The sequence below is a fragment of the Geotrypetes seraphini genome, chromosome 5 (assembly GCF_902459505.1).
Source record: "Geotrypetes seraphini chromosome 5, aGeoSer1.1, whole genome shotgun sequence".
NCBI classification, from domain to species: domain Eukaryota; kingdom Metazoa; phylum Chordata; class Amphibia; order Gymnophiona; family Dermophiidae; genus Geotrypetes; species Geotrypetes seraphini.
The window spans coordinates 204,555,720-204,575,312 of NC_047088.1; the positions used below are offsets into that span (position 1 = coordinate 204,555,720).

At 43.8% G+C, this 19,593-nt stretch overlaps 1 protein-coding gene across 3 annotated transcripts in view; it reads left to right on the forward strand.

Moving 5' to 3' along the window:
* The first annotated feature begins 617 nt into the window (after positions 1–617).
* Positions 618–19,593, forward strand: part of LRP2 (LDL receptor related protein 2) — a 442,478-nt gene continuing 423,502 nt past the window's right edge. For 2 of the 3 annotated variants that reach the window (XM_033945765.1, XM_033945768.1), the window contains exon 1: positions 619–804. In XM_033945765.1, the coding sequence (XP_033801656.1) occupies positions 702–804 (103 nt within the window). In that variant the 5' untranslated portion in view covers positions 619–701. Of the gene's footprint in view, positions 805–19,593 lie in introns of all 3 variants that reach the window. The other variant, XM_033945766.1, reaches the window with a different exon arrangement.

The window sequence follows — 19,593 nt, forward strand, 5'->3', positions numbered from 1 at the left end:
TTTTTTGTTTTCTATAAACTTTATGTCCTAAAGGAAGGCGTAGTGCTAAATTAATGTAATAATAACTCTAAAGCTAGAGGCCCAATTGTTGGAAATTTTGCATACAAAACTTTTTAACTTTCACTACCACTGCCTCAAAAGCCCCCCCCCCCCCCGCCTTAAAACGAGTTTACATGAATGCAGATGCAGAATGCATTCTATTGATATGTAACGTTTGATCTGCAATGCTTGACTTGGGTCCCAGATAAGGCACTTACTTACCAGCAATGCATTTACATTTCTGTATGAAAATGGGTTTATTTTGTTAGTGTTGCCTTGTAATTAAAATTATTTTGGACCCAACCACAGTGCATTGTAAAAAAAAAAAAAAAAAAAAAAAAAGTTTTCCAATAAACTTAAAGACGTGAGAAAGTGCATTTATTTTCCAGTCCTCCCCCTTGTTTAAAGCTGGAGGATCAGCAGAATCCTGAAAGGCTATTAATTCATGCTGATGCCGGGGCTGGCTGGTCTAAAGAGCTTTATGCAATGTCCAGAGGGTGGGAGTTTATTGAAAACGAGATGTCTTAACCGGAGAACACGCCTTGCTTCTACAACTAGCGGCTTAAGAAGAAGATACACACTAGGCTAATTTTGCAGCAGTCTTCGGGGGTTCAGTGTAAGGACAGTTTCCTGGCCGCAGCATCCCCCCCCCCGGGGCAGCGATGGGAGCTCGCTGCAGGATGCGGCAACAAGCGGCTGCTACTACCACTGTTTTGACCCTGGGACTCCTCTGCACCTTCTGTGTGGTGCGCATCACTTGCCAGGGTAAGTAAGCATCCAGCTTTCTGATTTTTGATCAGACTTGAGCGACATGCTAGGGATTATTTTTATATTAATTTTTTTTTTTTAATTGATATTTTAGTTAGCTGCAAACTGAGTTTTAAAAACTCCCCCCCCCCCCAATCCAAATAATGCATTGACGTGCAATCTACGGAAGAAATCAAAATGTAGACATTTCCGGACGGGTAGGATAAAATGTATGGTCAAGTAGTATTTATTATTATTATTTTTTTGTTAAAACTTATGCTTCCACGTGCTTTTTTTTGGGTTGAAATACTATTCAGAACTTGATATAGAAACTGCAATATTTGCAAATACAGTTACAAGTTCAGATGATGCAATGCACTTTATTAAGCAGGGGACGTTTTCTAATTTTTTAAACATTAATTGAAATGCTTCCTATAATATATACATCCAAACCTCATCAACTAACCCACTTAAATAAACTTCATGCTTCTTTTTCAAGAATGCACAGATAAATTCATTTTGCCCTTTAAAACAAATGAGCACCTTGCAATCTATATACATCTTGCTGTGATTAAAGGCATTAGATTCCTGCAAAAACGTCGTGGAGCTCGCGGCCGATCATTTTTAAAGTCTTTCAGACGCGGATGATCGCAAGTTCTGAGTGAACTTTTTTTTTTTTTTTTTTTTTGCCCCTGAGTTTCGGCGTTGCCAGGCAACGTTAGCATGTGACTCGTGCGGGCCCGCGCGGCACTGATGGAGTCCTCCCTTCGCCATCGCTCTGCCACCAAAGCTTTCACTCCCATCCCCTGGACTAAGAACAACTTAATTGCCGAACAATGAAAATGAAACCTTTATTGTTGCAGGATTAGTTGAAGTTAAAATTGATTTCCTGGCCCAGTACTGGCATTCCCAATGCTGCTCCAGCCAGACACATTCAAATTGTAATCTGCTTTCTGTGCTCGACTCCTAGTGTAAGCTCCTTAGAGGAAATCAATTATACTACAAATGCTGCTCAGGGCATCTATGTCTAGTTTTGAAAACTGCTGCTATTTGGACAAAGCTCAGGTCCTATCTAGTGTCTGCTGCTAGCATCCTTTGGGCAGTGGCGTACCTAGGGGGGGGCGGGGGGGGGGCGGGCCGCCCCGGGTACCAGCCCTAAGGGGGTGTTCCCGGCCTTGCCGTTCAGTCCCCCGCCACCCCCGAAGGACCGCTCGCCCCCCTGGCCTCCCCGCACCACCTATGAACAGCCGCAGCAGGATCGCGAAGTCAGCGTCAGCATCCCTGCGCTGCTTCCTACGACGCGATCCCGCCCCTCCTCTGACGTCAGAGGAGGGGCGGGACCGTGGCGCAGGAAGCATCAGGGATCGCTGACGCTGACTTCGCGATCCTGCTGCGGCTGTTCATAGGTGGTGCGGGGAGGCCAGGGGGGCGAGCGGTCCTTCGGGGGTGGCGGGGGACTGAACGGCAAGGCCGGGAACACCCCCTTAGGGCTGGTACCCGACGCTGACTTCGCGATCCTGCCGCGGCTGTTCATAGGTGGTGCGGGGAGGCCAGGGGGGCGAGCGGTCCTTCGGGGTGGGTCGGGGCATCAGGCCTTCAGGGTGGGGCGGGCGGGCAGGCAAGCAGGCTTTCAAGGGGGCGGGGGTGACAGGCAGGCAGGCAGGCCTTCAAGGGGGGACAGGCCTTCGGGGGGGGGGGGTGCAGACATGCAAGGGGTGCAGGCCTTCAAGGGGGGCAGGCAGGCCTTCAGGGGGGTGCAGACCTTCGGGGGGGGTGTAGGCCTTTGGGGGGGTGCAGACCTTCAAGGGGGTGCAGGCCTTCAAGGGGGGAAAGGCAGGCAGGCCTTCAAGGGGGGGACAGGCCTACAAGGGGGGGGGGGACAGGCCTACAAGGGGGGGGACAGGCCTACAAGGGGGGGGACAGGCCTTCAAGGGGGGGTGCAGGCCTTCAAGGGGGGGTGCAGGCCTTCAAGGGGGGTGCAGGCCTTCAAGGGGGAGACAGGCCTTCAAGGGGGGGAAAGGCAGGCAGGCAGGCCTTAAAGGGGGGACAGGCCTACAAGGGGGTGGGACAGGCCTTCAAGGGGGGGACAGGCCTTCGGGGGGGTGCAGACCTTCAAGGGGGGAAAGGCAGGCAGGCCTTCAAGGGGGGGACAGGCCTACAAGGGGGGGGACAGGCCTACAAGGGGGGGGACAGGCCTTCAAGGGGGGGTGCAGGCCTTCAAGGGGGGGTGCAGGCCTTCAAGGGGGGTGCAGGCCTTCAAGGGGGAGACAGGCCTTCAAGGGGGGGAAAGGCAGGCAGGCAGGCCTTAAAGGGGGGACAGGCCTACAAGGGGGTGGGACAGGCCTTCAAGGGGGGGACAGGCCTTCAAGGGGGGGACAGGCCTTCGGGGGGGTGCAGACCTTCAAGGGGGGAAAGGCAGGCAGGCCTTCAAGGGGGGGACAGGCCTTCAAGGGGGAGACAGGCCTTCAAGGGGGGGGAAAGGCAGGCAGGCAGGCCTTAAAGGGGGGACAGGCCTACAAGGGGGTGGGACAGGCCTTCAAGGGGGGGACAGGCCTTCGGGGGGGTGCAGACCTTCAAGGGAGTGCAGGCCTTCGGGGGGGGGGTGCAGTCCTTCAGGGGTGGGGTTTAGGCCTTCAGAGGGGGACAGACCTTCGGGTGGGAGGTAAAGTCCTTCGGGGGGTGCAGGTCTTCAGGGGTGAGGTGTAGCCCTTCGGAGGGGGGACAGACCTTCGGGGGAGGGGGGTCCTGGTGTAAAAGTACACAGAGGGAGAGAGGGAAGGGGGGGTTCAAAGATACATGCATATGCCAGACTTTGGGGGTTAGAAATAATGGGTCTAAAAACAGAGGAGTGGGAGAGAGATGGTGCATAATGGGATTTAGGGAGGGAAGGAACAGAAAGGGAGAGAACTTGGAAACAGGGGATGGTGTGGAGGGGGGATAGAGATACTGGATAGGAGGATAGTTGGGAACAGAAAGGGAGAGATGGTGGATCCTGGGGTGGTGGGGAGTTGAGAAAAGGTGAATCTGTGGATGGAGACAAAAAAAAGGAAAGATGCCAGATCTCCGGGAGAGGGAAGGGAAACGGAAGGGGAGAACAGAGATGGCAGACGGATGGTTAGCACGGAGAAAGGAGACCCTGGCAAGCAAGACAACAAGAGCCTGGGACCAACAAGATTTGAATATTGATCAGAGAACAAAAGGTAGAAAAAATAATTTTATTTTCTGTTTTGTGATTACAATATGTTAGATTTGAAAAGTGTACATGAGACAGCTTGAAATGGGAACTTTTCTATTTTTGTGAATGGCAAGGCTGAGTTCAGTTAAAATATATGCTTTATAAGAAAATATAATAATGTGTTTTATAAAGTTTATAAGCATTCCTGGCATACTCGGTGAGGTGTTCCTAGTGTTGGTGGTGGTGGTAGCATGTCAGTGTGTTGAGAGGAAGAGGTAGTCTGGGAAATTCTGCTGAGCAAACTCTGGGCCCATTTCCACCCCCAGTTAGTCCACTCCACTCAACTGGTTCACACACTGAGTGGGTCTTTGGGTGTTATTTCTGGGTAGTTGTTTTAGAATCTCTTCCAGTGGTTTGTCAGTATCTCCTTCTGGTCCAAGGAAGGAAACTTTGTCAACCTTAGCATTGACCTTCAGAATATGTTTGTAACAGCGCTGCTTGTGTGGCATTAGGCTATGTAGTGATCGAAAGAAAAAAACAGACCTTTGCACATTTTTGCACTATATGGTGGGTGTATGAGGAGATTCATTTCCTGCACAGTTAAGTCCATTTTTTCTACTGAATAATAGTATAGGTACAATGAAAGTAAATAGCAAAAATGTTTGAGTAGATAATTAAGGAAATCTTTTTCATATTGCTTGCTTATGGACTGGGAAAAAAGACTGTTCAAGCAAATGTCTCCAGAACTGCTTTAATGGAAAAATGTGATTTTTTTTTTTTTAAGTACTTTGTGAAATTTATTGTTGTTGTGAAATTTATTGTTATACTTTGTTTAAACTTAAAAAGCGGTGTCATTAACAGTGAATCTAATCGAAAAATCGATTCAACAGGGTGAATCGGATCGAATGAAATATTTTTCTCTGAATCGGGCAGCACTATTGGCTACCATGAGAATGGGCTACTGGGCATGATGGACCATTGGTGTGACCCAGTTAGGCTATTCTTATGTTATGTTCTCATCTGTAGGGGCCTTTGTTTTCACTTCTTATTTTAATGTATTTTTTTCCTGGGAACTTATCAGTGTTTTTTTATAATGGGAACAAAAATGGAAGAGAATTAATGTGTGTGGAATGGGGGGGGGTAACTAATTTCTTCAGCTAAATAATTCAATCCACTTCAAACAGACATAGGAGAACTCACGCACCATTCACACACCCTCCAACCAAAAACGTCAAAAGAAAAAAACTGTTCGACAACCTCCTAGCCATTCGAGCTGCAACACTTGACCCCCAACTCTACAACCTATTGACCTCGACCACAAACTACAAAACCTTAAAAAAAGAAATAAAAACCCTTCTATTCAAAAAACACATAAAACCAAACTAACATAATCAGAACTGTCCCAAGCATCACCTGCAACTACTCCATATGTACTTCTGATGTCATGACAATTCAGACATAATTTATGTTATGTTATGTTTGGAATAATGGTTACATAAATGAGGTTCAATAAAAGAAAATTTTCTGTGGGAGCATTTGTTGGAACTTCTGTTATCCTGATTTCTTCTATCTGTGGGCTTTCTTTAGCTAACCTACTTATCTGGGGCTTTCCACTTCTGCAGCTGCCCTTTTCACGGTCCACTTTGCGCTTGCACTCTCTGGGGAGGGGGGGTTGGGTCTGGGCTTGGTGGGGTAGGTGTGTCTGGTAGTTTTGTCTGGGTGGTGGCTGGGTGTTTCTTGGGTGCTTGTTGTGCGGATTGGTGTGTCTGGTGAGCGGTCTGGGTGTTGTTGCTTGTGGGGGTTTTTTTCATTATAAAATATGGCTGAGGGTCTAGTCCGGCTTATTATTCTTGTGGGTTCTGGGGTGGGATTTGTTTGCTTGCCCCAAGTTTTGGCCTTTTGTTGTGTATTGCTATGCCTCTCATTGGCAATTTTCTCTTGGGAGAGGCTTGTTCATGCTTGTTGTTGCTGTTACTCTCATTCTGTGTTCTTTTTGATAATGTATAAGTTTCTGTACAGACCATGGTTGCTTGTCTGGACCTTTTGCCATTCTCAATAAAAATACTTTGGAAAAAAAAAAAAAAAGAAAATTTTACATGAGGGGGGGGGGGGTGTCAAAAAATGATGGGCCCCGGGTGCCACATACCCTAGGTACGCCACTGCACTGTCAGAAGAATAAAGTGCAACCAGATGAAATTACCAAACAAAGGTAAGAAAATGATTTTATTTTCAATTTAGTGATCAAAATGTGTCTGAATTTATATATGCTGTTTATATTTTGCACTATGGCCCTCTTTTACTAAATCGCAATAGTGTTTTTTAGTGCAGAGAGCTAAAAACTGCTATTGTGGTTTAATAAAAAGGATGGGGGGTATATTTGTCTATTTTTGTATGGTTGTTACTGAGGTGACAATGCATAGAGTCATCTGCCTTGACCTCTTTGAAAAAACCCAGAATAGGAATGATAATTAACATTTTCTCAGCGTATAGTGTGCTTTGTGTTTTTTAATTTTATTGTTGGTAGATCATTTTGACTTGGTCATTTTAAAGAAGCTCACAAGCTCAAAAAGTTTGGGCACCTCTGAGCTAGAGCGTTGAAACTGTGTATTTCTATTTTATCCCCCCTTTTACAAAACTGTGAGCGTTTTTTAGCGCCAGCCGTGGTGGTAGCAGCTCTGATGCTCAGAATTCTATGAGCGTCAGGGCTGTTACCACTGTGGCTAAAATCCACACTACAGTTTTGTAAAAGAGTGAGGGGTTAGTTTGTGATAACATATTCCATACTAGGCGAAGGTGTTTTCTGTGTTCTGTGTGTTCGAAAGACATGGTTTTCTGTTAGGATTGACGATGTAGGATTGATCTGTGCTGGTCTGGCTTGTTTAGTTTTACAATGGGTGTATTGATGTACTGCTCACTGCAATATGTAAGATGCTGCCTTTTCCTAGGTACTCATGTGTGACGTGTGGTTTGTTACTAAAAATCATGTTTTTCTTACAGATGGGGGGGGGGTGCCAAAAAATGATGGGCCCCGGGTGTTACATATGCTAGGTACGCCACTGCCTTTGGGGGTCCTTTTACTAAGCTGCGGTAAGCACTAGCCTGTGAACACTACTCTGGAGCATGCTCAGGCATTCCCCAGTAGTTTTGGGCTCTGCAGGTGCTTCTTATATGCTAAAAAAATAGAATTTGTTTTTTTAGCACTGAGGCATGTCTGGAGCGGAGAGTAGGGCATGTTTTGCACTAATTGGTTAGTGCAGCTACATTACCACACACTAACTCCCTCCTTTACAAAGCTGTGCTAGCGTTTTTAGCGCCGGCTGTGGTGGTAACAGCTCGGACGCTCATCGGAATTCTATGAGCATCGGGGTTGTTATCGCAGCGGCCGGCGCTAAAAACGCTAGCACAGCCTTGTAAAGGAGAGGGTAAATGATTAGTGCGGGATAAGCGCGAGTCTTTATCGCCTAGAAAATAGGTGTTAAGTGCGCAAACGCTAAGGGCTCCTTTTGCAAAGGTGCGCTAGCGTTTTTAGCGCACGCACTGGATTAGCGTACGCTATAGCGCAGGCTACCCGAAAAACTACCGCCTGCTCGAGAGGAGGCAGTAGTGGCTAGCGCACACGGCATTTTAGCACACGCTATTCTGCACGTTAAGGCCCTAACGGACCTATGTAAAAAGAGCCCTAATTGTCATGCCCTAATGTGGAAATTAGTGCATGGTCGTTAATGGGAATACTTGTATAGGAAAATGGGGTCATTTTCCTACTGTGCTAAAAGAAGCCTCAGTAAGTGGGAAAGCCCTGCACGGGGATAGCACTGACTACTTTTCAGTGCATCTTAGTACATGGGTCTCTTCATTTGTGATCTGTAATTTAGAGCAGGGTCTACTTAGAAACAGTTTATCATTCTTACTTTTTTAACGTTAATTTTGCTCTGCTAAAAACAATAAGGATGCTTTTCTTGATAAATCTTGCAGGTTTTATGCTAGTGTACAATATTTTTGTTTTCATTTTATATTATTAAAGATTCTCCTTATTAACAGGTCATACAGCAGAGTTACACAAGGTCAAGTAATAGGATTCAGTATACAGAGGATTGAATTCATTTAAAATCATATATCCCAACAAAATTCAATACTTTAAACATAGCTAAATCCTTACTGTTAACTAATTAGGGGATGCTGAGGATGTCTTGATAAAAGACCCAAAGACATCTAGGTGATGTCAGTTTATAATTTTATCTCGCATTTCCAGTAATCTGTCCAACATAGTTAACATAAAATATTAACAAAATATAAAAATAAAATCCAATATCTATTTGTCTCTCTATGGGCTCCTTTTACAAAGCCAAGGTAGAGGTTTTTACCACAGGCCAGCCAAGTAAATGCTCCGACGCTCATAGGAATTCTCTGAGTGTCGAAGCATTTACCTCGCCAGCCCTTGGTAAAAACTTCTACTCCAGCTTTGTAAAAGCCGGTGTATACAAGGGGCCGCTGAAGAGTTCTCAGTCCAACCAAGAAAAGAATAATGTGAAAAGAAAATGAAAAGTGTCAAGAAAAGTGAGGAATAACTTGTAAGTTTCATGGCTCCACATCATTCTTTTCTTGGTTGGGCTGAGAACTTTTCAACAGCCCCTCCTATCTAAAGATATATGTGTAAACTTGTCTAATTTTTATACAAATGGAATAATTTTATATAAATTCTGGCTTTCTATACAGGCAAAACATTTCAAAATGGTTTGGACAATTTCCTAAAAGAAAATTCCATAAGCCACTATTAAGATGACTTTACATTTCTCTGCATTAAACTTCATCTGCCATCTTGTCGCCCACTCCCCTAGCTTGTTCAGGTCCCTTTGTACATCTTCGCAGTCCTCTTTAGTCCTAGCCCCATTAAATAGTTTGGTGTCGTCTGCAAATTTTATTACTTTGCACTTCATCCCTGTTTCCAGATCATTTATAAATACAAGCACTGACCCCTGCGGAACACCACTCGTAACCCTCCTCCAGTCTGAGTAGTGGCCCTTCACTCCTACCCTCCAACCAATAGGAAACTGTGGGTAGTTGACCATGGCTGAATGTAAATTGCAGGGCTAAAGAGTTTGTTACAGGTGAGAGCAGCACAGCACTTTGGTACCATGCTGACAGCACACTGCAAACAGGATTGGTTCAAAGATGATGCCCTAGGTGAACTTCCAGCTGTGTGCCCTCCCCAAAGGCTCTTCCCTCCCCTTCTAGTCCAGAATCTCTTCTTCCTCCCCATAGTCCAGCAACTTCCCTACCTTCCCTGCTCCTCTACATGTCTAATATCTCCTTACTCACACTCTTCCCCTTCTCCCCAATGTATCCACCATGTCCCCTTCCCTCTCTCCATCCTCAGCTATATAGAATCTTCCCTTCCTTATTCTCCTATACCTTATCCCTTTCCTCCGGATATTCAGCATCTCTCTTTCTGTACTCCCTGAGGTGCCCAGTAGTTTTCCTTCCCTTTCCTACATCTTCCAGGGAGGCACCATAATGGTAGCCAGCATATTCCAGGGAGGCACCATAATGGTAGCCAGCATATTTAAAGGAAACTTGGCACAGACAGTACAAGGCCTTGAGTGTCCCTCAAGGCCTGTCAGGACTCACCCCCTCCATACTTCCTATTTCAGAGATGGCAGGACATGGCAGACTAGGAGCATGTGAAGATGTTCAAGGACCCATGTCAGTTGCATTGACTCATTTTTAGACACACTGGGCCTGATATTTAGACCACAAGAGGCAGCCCAACTACCTCCCATGGTCTGCGACAATCTCAGATATTCAGTACTGAGATTGTATCTGGCTGGCAGCATTGACTATCTAGGTTAATGTTCGCTGCTGTGGACTTAGACATATAAGCTGATATTCATCAGCTGGCCAGTTAAGGCCTAACAACCAAAGATAGACCAGCCAATCTGTCGAAGCAGATACTCAGTGAGAGATAGCCTGTTATCTCTTGCTGAATATTGGCAGATAGCTGGCATAGCGATACTTAGCTAGTTTGGAGCTTTTCCTGGCTGGTTAAGAACCAATGTATTTTGGGGGGATTAACTTCCGTGCTGGTATTGCCCTTGATGAAGTAGTGAAAGGGAGGGAAGCCACTGAAAACCCAGGTAGGGGGTGGGGGGGCTAGAGAAAGGGAAATTCTGGACACATTGGGGGTGGGGGTAGGGAAACTGTCTATGACTCCCTGTAAGTGCAAAGGTTAGGTAAAGTGCTACATAGATGTTGCCTTAGATGGACTTGCCCTGCCTAATAGAATGCAATACAAGAGGGCTGATGGCACCAGTTGAATTTGAATTGCTGGATCCACCTCCCTTTAATTTGAACAAATTTTGGTGGATCCTGAGAATCTGCGCATGCTTATTATTAATGTGGAAAATTAGTATTCGCATAGGGGTGCAACTGAAGATCTGAGCTCTGAGGAGCTGTTGATACATTGATTTACATTACAAAAAAGCAAAGTCATTTAATACAACAAATATCTATAAACCAAATACAGTATGCTTTTAACGGATAACAAAAGATTTGTTTTAAAAGGATGAATGGGGTTACTTGAGCAAATATAATTCTTACCCCATTTTAATTAAAAATATGTTGAGTAATATGCATTGAACAAAATTTAGTATCTTCCTAGTGTTTAATGGTTAAAGACCTGAGCTTTTATTAACAGAAATGTAGCTTTTTATGTGGACAATGTCCTTTTTTGCTGCTTGTTCCTTTTGTAATAGTTAACCTTTTTGCTAGAGCCTAGCCAGTGAACCATTGCAGGAATTTGCTCGTTAATCACCTGCTAGAAAGAGGACAAAGCTCCAAATAACAGTTAAAAATTTAAATCAGTGACTAACTATGCACTTGGTTAGGATTTCTTACTGATTGCTTGACTATTGTAAAATTATTTAAGATTCAAAGTCCAACCAAGGAAAATAAGATTGTCAATAGAGCTTTTAAATAAGATACGATGGGTGTGCGATGCATAGGAAACCTTGAGTTCTTTATAAGGCAACCCCAATTGCTCTTTCACTTGTTGAGCTGAGTGGAAATTTGAGCAATTAAATCCCATTTTAATCCAGATTTATTTTTCATGTGTTTTTGCAGGAAGTGAACAAAAGATTCATTTGCAGTGAGATAGACTGCAGTAAAATGATGCTTTTCCTGTGGGGCCTCTAAGACAGTCATGAAATCAAAGCTGTCTCTGATCTAAGCCATGCATGCCACTTTGAAGTATTAATTGATTAACAAGTAAAAAAGGCACTAATGTTAAATTTTTCATTTTCAAATACCATACTCCAGACAATATTTTGCAGTATAGTGATAGATTAGAGAAACTGGGCCTCTTCTACCTTGAAAAGAGGAGACTGAGAGGGGACATGATCAAAACATTCAAGATAATGAAGGGAATAGACCTAGTAGATAAAGACAGGTCGTTCACCCTCTCCAAGGTAGAGAGAACGAGAGGGCACTCTCTAAAGTTAAAAGGGGATAGATTCCATACAAACGTAAGGAAGTTCTTCACCCAGAGAGTGGTGGAAAACTGGAACGCTGTTCCAGAGGCTGTTATAGGAGAAAGCACCCTCCAGGGATTCAAGACAAAGTTAGACAAGTTCCTGCTGAACCAGAATGTACGCAGGTAAGACTAGTCTCAGTTAGGGCACTGGTCTTTGACCTAAGGGCCGCCACGTGAGCAGACTGCTGGGCACGATGGACCACTGGTCTGACCCAGCAGCGGCAATTCTTATGTTCTTATGATAGGACATCTTCCATTCTGTTCCAGTAGAAGAAATCATTAGAAACTAGGTCTAGAATCATCTTTTCTATCTAGCAATCATATTGCTGCATTTTTTGAAGTGATTTAATAAAAAAGGGACCATTCATGTTGAATTATAATATCTGAAAAAAAAATTTTGTTTCAAAAGACAATGAAAATGCATTTTATGTGAAGGAAAAGGTGATCTTAAAAGTACTCTCCAGCCAAAAAAAAATTTGTGCTAAAATCTATCAATCTTTTTGCTGTTTCAGTAAATTTATGTATTTGTGTACTATTTAATTGAGCTCATTGGATATATTTTGAGCTATACATGAGCAATTTGGAACAGTTTTCATAATTTTTTATAAAAAAAAAATAATGTAACAAGGCATGACACAACAGAAAGCAATAAACACATTAAAAACAAGAGGAAAACAGTCCCAAAGCTCTTGTAGTCCACACACAGCTTTCCAGTGTACCACACTCAACACTACCAGTTGCATTCTCAAGACCAGTAGTAGGGCAGAGTTTAAATATAACCTCACTTTTTGAATTAGTGATGTTTTAAACTTTGCAGCCAACCATGGCCCCATAAAATTCTCCCTAGCCATCCCTTACCCCTCTCCCATTTACCAAAGGGGAGAACACCAATACAATCATAGAAGGAGAAGGTTATGCACAGTGAATGAAAAGGGTGAGCCCAGGATTTAAGAACATACACTGGCTTTTACTGAACCATGGTAGAGCTTCTTATTGCAGGCTGATGAGGTAGATGCTCCGACACTCATAGAATTGAATGAGCATTGAAGCATTTAGTTCGCTGGCCTGTGGTAAGAAGCTCTAGGCCTGTGGTATGAAGCTCTACTGTGGTTTAGTAAAAGGAACCCATAGTGCAGTCAAGGGACCTCATGTATTTTCCCATTCATGGTCAATGTAGGATATGAGACATAAGTAATACCGTGTTTCCCCGAAAAAAGACACTGTCATATTAATTTTAGGCTCCAAAAATGCACTAGGTCTTATATTCAGGGAAACACAGTAAGTAACTGTAGATTTTTGGTTTGCAAACCTGGAACAGTTGGGGTGGGCAGGTGGGGTAGGGCAGAGCATCTTGTAAGACCACTATACTGTCTACATCCTCATCATCAGAGCTACTTCTCGATGATATCAGTACTGCTGCTTCAGTTTCTCTTCTGTGAAAATCTTCCATTGCACTCAAGGCCTTCTCCTGCCAGGGCATTTCGTGTGCTGGGTTGCTGATGACATCATCAGTGATGCGGCAGAGGAATGCCCCGGCACTAGCATGAAAAAAAATAAAAATTGACTCTGAAATTCCTAACTTATGTATAATAATAATATGCTAAGCGCGCATGCGCACTCTTATCCCGTGTTCCCTGAGTCCTGATCTGTCAGGATGTGGCCGGCAGAGTGCGCATGCGTGCTAAGGTGCTGAAAGGCAGTGCGGAGTGGCGGCTGCCGGGAGGAGGCCGCGGCAGCTTGAGGCGCCTGGAGGCCACGGCCGCTTAAGGAGCCTGCAGGCCGCGGCGGCTTGAGGTGGCTGTTGGGGGAGGTCAGATGCTAACACCTTCCTGGTCTCCTGAGCCGCGTACTCACTGCCCCGATTGCCGGCCGCGATAGCCAGGCCGTCCCGTCTAACCCTAAACCCTAAACTTGCTTCACCTCTGCCCAAACCTGCCGCAGACACTCACCGCTGCTGCCTGGAGTCTCCGGCTCGGTACTGATTCACTCTGTGTCGGTAATCGGGGACTCAGAGAGCCACCATAGCTGTCACCTGTGGGGACTGCCTGCTGGAACAGGGGCCTCCTGCCACTGCTAAATGCTCTAACGGGTTGCAGAGACCCTGACCTCGCGCCATGCCCCTTCCCCCTTTTGCCGAGGTTTCGCTGAGCGGCGCTGGTGAGGAAAGGAGGTAAGGGGTGCTGATGGACAGGGGGGGCAGAAAAAGGAAGGGAGGCGTACTGCTGGACAGGGGGAGCAGGAATGGACGGGGGGGGGCAGAAAAAGGAAGAGAGGCGTACTGCTGGACAGGGGGAGCAGGGATAGACAGAGGAAGAGGTGCTGATGGACAGGGGGGCAGAAAAAGGAAGGGAGGCGTACTGCTGGACAGGTGGAGCAAGAAAGAGGGGTTGATGGATAGGGGAAGAGGTGCTGATGGACGGGGGGGAAGAAAAAGGAAGGGAGGCCTACTGCTGGACAGGGGGAGCAGGAAAGAGGTGATGATGGACAGGGGGGGAGGTAAAACAAAGGGAGAAGGGCTGCTGCTGGATAAGGGGAGCAGTGAAGGAGTGGTGGTGGACACAGGGGAGGTAGAAGGAAGGGAGAATGGACAGGGGGAGCAGGCAAGGGGTGGTGGTGGACAGCCAAGGAAAAAAAAAGACAGAAAAAAAGAAAGACAGAAATAGAGAAAGTGGCTAAGGAGAGAGAGAGAGAGAGAGAGAGAGAGAGAGAGAAAGAAATAAAGATAGACACACACATATATTCTAGCACCTGTTAATGTAATGGGCTATCAGACTAGTGTGTATATATATATATATATATATATATATAAGAAAATATGGATTATTGACCTTTGCCTACCAGAAGAAAAAAAGCAAAATCTAAATTGTAACTTTATTTATAAGCCTCTTGGTCCAGAAATACAGCCATGTGCAGCAAGAAATACTTCCTGTAAATTAACCAAGAAAAGAAAAAGTAGAAATTTGATGCCATTCGTTGACCTTCAAAACCCATGTGAGGGTAGAGAAACCAAGATACAAAGCGTTGTAAAAGGCAAAGAGAAAACATGATGAAGCAAAGCAATACTGGAGTAATCTGAAACTAACATACTCTAAATATTAGCAGACGCAACCCAATACAGTTCTGAGTATTGAACAGCAGGAAAGACATATTTATGGCAAATTCTGAACTGCCTATTATCTAAGCACTGTTGCAGCTGTAGAAGGTCATAGAATATATACTTACGCATGTGCTTTTGCCATTTTAGTACACGTTAACAAGAAAAGTGCAAAAGAAAGGTTGTGCTCATATAGTCTGCCTAATACTAAATTGGCGCTAAATGTGGTTCTGTAAAAGGCACCCTGTATAGATTAGAATCATACTTAACACTGGCTAAGTGGCGTTAAGCGATGCTAGGCATCCTAGATTTAGGTGCACTCTATTAATGTCAGAGTTTTCTTCACTTAACTACCTGCAGTCCAAAACAGGCGCCTACATACAAAACATGCCCACGATCTACCCCCTAGCCATCCCTGCTTTGTGAAAGGCCTATCTCAAAGTGTTAAATGCCCACCAAGTTAGGCATCTAACATCCAATTAAGTTCAATTTATGCCAATTATGGGGTGCTAATGGGAGTTTGTGGCACAGTGGTTAGGGCTACAGCCTCAGCACCCCGAGGCTGTGGGTTCAAATCCCATGCTGCTCTTGTGACCCTGGGCAAGTCACGTAATTCCTCATTGCCCCAGGTACATTAGGTAGAGTGTGAGCCCACCAGGACAGATAGGGAAAACTGCTTGAGTACTTGAATATAAACCACTTAGGAAATAATTAAGTGGCACCTACATTGCCGATGTAGGCACCTCACTTAAGTAGACTATATAGAATTTGCCCAAATGGCCCAAATTCTAAAAACAGCGCCGCTAGTTAGGTGCCTTAACGGTGCCAGTTTTAATTGGTTTAATTGCCTTTAATCAACATGATAATTGATTGCATCATTAAGAGCAATTAAAATCCCATTAAGAAAAGACATTTCCTCCACAAACAGTGCCGGAACCGCAACTACAGAGATGACTACCGGTGCCTAAGGGTAAAATAGGCATGGCTAACACTGGAAGTAACCTTAGGCATCGGTAGGCACCTCCATGGTTGCAATTTTCATCACAGATAGGCATCGGAAATGTAGGCCTTGAAAACTCTGACCTACATTTCCAGCACCTATTTGTGACGTAGCTGCAATTCTATAAATGGCACCGTTGTGTGATTGATTCACGATTGGCACCATTTTTGTGGGCAGCTGTCGATCTCAGTGCCGTTTATAGAATCCGGGCCTAAATGCCTCTTTGCCAAGAAAGTCGTACATTTTTCCTGAGAGGCATAAGAAATATACAAAATCTCTTTTTTTTAACATCGATATTGTTAAGCAGGCATGTGTATCTGAACCTTAAAACAGACCAAGATTGAACAAATGCAAGGGCAGCATCTAGAAGGTTCCTTGTGTCATAGGTATAAAGTTCTTCTAGATTAATGATTTCCTTGTTGGCACTTTGAAAAAGATTACACTGAAAATTCAAGTAAGCATTGTTAATTAGTTATAGTAGTTAAATGACTTAAGAGAGATAATAGTTAACACTAAATCTGTTAAATGAATCAATCAGTTTTAGCTCTGGGCACAGCCAAGAAACCTTTTTGTTCTGGCTGATTTCTGTGTTGTCTGTCTGACTTCTATGTGCTAGAAAGTCTTAAACTAACTGACTCTTTTACAAAGCTGCGCTAGCGGCTGCTGCGCGGCAACGGCCCCGAAGCCCTTAAATCTCAATGGACTTCGGGGCCATTAGCGCAGAGCAGCTGCTAGTGCGGCTTTGTAAAAGAAGCCGTAAATTCAGATGGAAAGAGAAATTCATAGTATATGTATTTGCATAGTTTATGACCTTTTGAACATCGGTTCATTTGCCTGTTGACACATCCATTTAAGAATTTAATTGCTTCTTCAGCTCAGCACATTTTGAGAACGGTCTAAAACAGTTAGGCTTAATGAATATACAGTATATGGGACTACTGAAATAAAGTGATAATGCTTAGCTAATATCACAATACATTTCTGTGGCTGGTATCAAGCTATGGGTCTTTTATTTCTGTCATAGATATATTGGCTTACAGATAGGAGTTATCAGAGTTTGTCATTTTTAAAAAAACTTTTAAATATGGTGGTGATAATTGAGAGTTAAATAAAGGTATGTTTATATTTAGATCTACTTTAGTGATTTTGTTTGAATCCCAGTATAATTTAGAAAGATATAAAGTTTATATTAATTTGACTGGATGCTACAGTTAAATGTTAGATGCCATCATTATAATTATTCAATTTTTGAAATGTAGAAATGTTAAAGGCATTAAAATGGCTACCCTTATAAAAGTGCTACCATGGGTATGATAGTATGTGATGATCTTAAGGTGGCCAAACAAGTTGAAAAGATGACGGCAAAAGCTAGAAGGATGCTAGGGTGCATAGGGAGAGGTATAGCCAGTAGGAAAAATGAAGGCATTGACGTCCCTGTATAAGACTTTGGTGAGACCTTGTTAAGAATATTGTGTACAATTCTGGAGGCTGCACTTTTAAAAAGATATAAAAAGGATGGAGTCGGTCCAGAGGAAGGCTACTAAAATGGTCTTCGTCATAAGGCGTATGGGGACAGACTTAAAGATCTCAATCTGTAAACTTTGGAGGCAAGGTGGGAGAGGGGAGATATGATAGAGACATTTAAATACCTATATGATGTAAATGCACATGAGTTGAATCTCATTTGAAAGGAAGCTCTGAAATGAGAGGGCACTGGATGACGTTAAGAGGTGATAGGCTCAGGAGAAATCTAAGGAAAAACATTTGTACAGAAAGTGTGGAAGATGCATGGAACAGTCTCCTGGAAGAGGTGTCTGAATTCAAGAAAGCCTGGGGTAGGCATGTGGGATCTCTTAGGGAGAGGAAATGATAATGGTTACTGCAGATGGGCAGACTGGATGGACCATTTGGCCTTTATCAGCCATCATATTTCTATGTTTCTAATTAACTACTGCTAGGAGTTATATAGCACCATGTTTCAAGATGGTTTCTCTAGACCAGGGGTGTCAAAGTCCCTCCTTGAGGGCCGCAATCCAGTCAGGTTTTCAGGATTTCCCCAATGAATATGTATGAGATCTATTTGCATGCAATGCTTTCATTGTATGCTAATAGATCTCATGCATAATCATTGGGGAAATCCTGAAAACCCGACTGGATTGCAGCCCTCGAGGAGGGACTTTGACACTCCTGCTCTAGACAGAAGTAAGTGCAGATTGTTTCTGCCTCTAATATTTCCAGAAACTCTAGGGTGAATTGTGGGTTCTGGGGACTGGGAGGAAGGTGCAGCCATGCCTTTTCTAGTATGAAGAGGGTGAGTGGGGCTTTAGTTTATTTTTACCATGTATGTCCCAAGTTGAGGTTAGGGGTATACACTATAGTAGGGGGTACTAGACCATCAAGAGTTTAAGGTTCCCTGCAGGAAGGGTCCTTGGGGATCCAAACTTGTGTGTTTTCATAGGCTTCCACAGCTGGCATCATGATTGTTGCAATTGTCCAGGTGTCCCAGCATCTGATTAAGTGGAACTGATGTTTCAGCCATTGTACTGTGGTTATCTTAGGGTACACTGTGAGGTCTATAGTTTGTCTAATATACAGTATATAGTGGGTTCTCAAACCTGATTGGCTGGGGTTTGAGGTGATTTGGATGGGAAATTGAGGTGGGAAAGTCTGTTGTCATAAATTTGAAATTTAGTGGGATTTAAACCAATCCAAAAGGCTTGTTTCTTTAAAAAAAAAAAAAAAAAATTACACAAAATTATATGCAAAATGACTCTTCTCTGGATATCAAAATATCATAAAATAATATGTTGGAGCATCAGAAGTTCTCTTTCCTTTCAGTTTCACTGAAAATGACGCACTATATTCATCATAGATCCAAGTCTACTTTTAATTATACCATACCATACCATACCATACCATACTGATTCTTGTATCCCGCAAATGTCAGTTAGGAATCATTGCAGCTTACATAATATTAAAAATGATACTGAGGTACAGGCTTCATACATATGAATACATTATAATAGGTCAGTGCAGAGAATTGAATAGATGAGTTTTCAGTGTCTTCCTGAACTGGAAATATGTGGTAAGCAGACGTAAGCTGCTTGGAAGTTTGTTCTAGATTTTGGGTCCTTGGAATTCAAAGGTGGTCTCGAAGAGGGCTTTTCTCCGGACCTGGCATGGGGAGGGGAGTGGTAGCTTCCAGCATTAAATTGTCCTCGAGTCATTGAAAGACTGAGACCTGGCTAGCAAAAGTGAGTCCAGCTGAGTTTTCTCCATATATGGCTTTATGGACCATACACACAATTTTGAACTGGACCCTGCTTTTGACAGATTTGGAAGATTTGCATGCCTATCACCTCTATTATATGAAAATCTGCCTGATGCATATTCATTAGTCAGAATATACCACTGTAGACTCGGGCTAGAACAACGTTAAACAGTTTTTTGTTGCTGCTAATGGAAAGCCTCAGCCCCACCACTCCACCGCTAGTTAAGAATTTCAAATGCGGGAAGATTTATGCAGGAACTCATCATCGGCTGCCAATAGCGTATTTTATCAAACCAATTTTCCTATGTATATATGTTTTAATACTTATATAGTAAATATTTTCAATTATCATGTTTTAAAGCTTGTACTTAGCTCATTCAATTACAGCCAATATCCAGGAGTGGAACCCGACATGCATGTTTCGCACCATAGACTAGTGCTGTGTCAAGGGTCTCCCTAGGACAAAAAAGGGGAAAAAAGGGCCATTAAAAACCTTCATAACCCCCTCCCCCTACCTATGAAAACATTCACATCAAATTTACCATTCTACCCATGCCTACCAGAAACGCTCATGTCATCCGACTCCACTAGTTAAAGGAGTAAAAGATGGCTGCGGCGTCCTGACCGGGAGTTTAAATAACCCGCTCAAACAGAGTAAAAGAAGTCACGCCCCTAGAGTCCCATTGGCCTGAACTCTTACCCAATCAAAGAGACCCACTCAATTTCACCATTCAACCCCCGT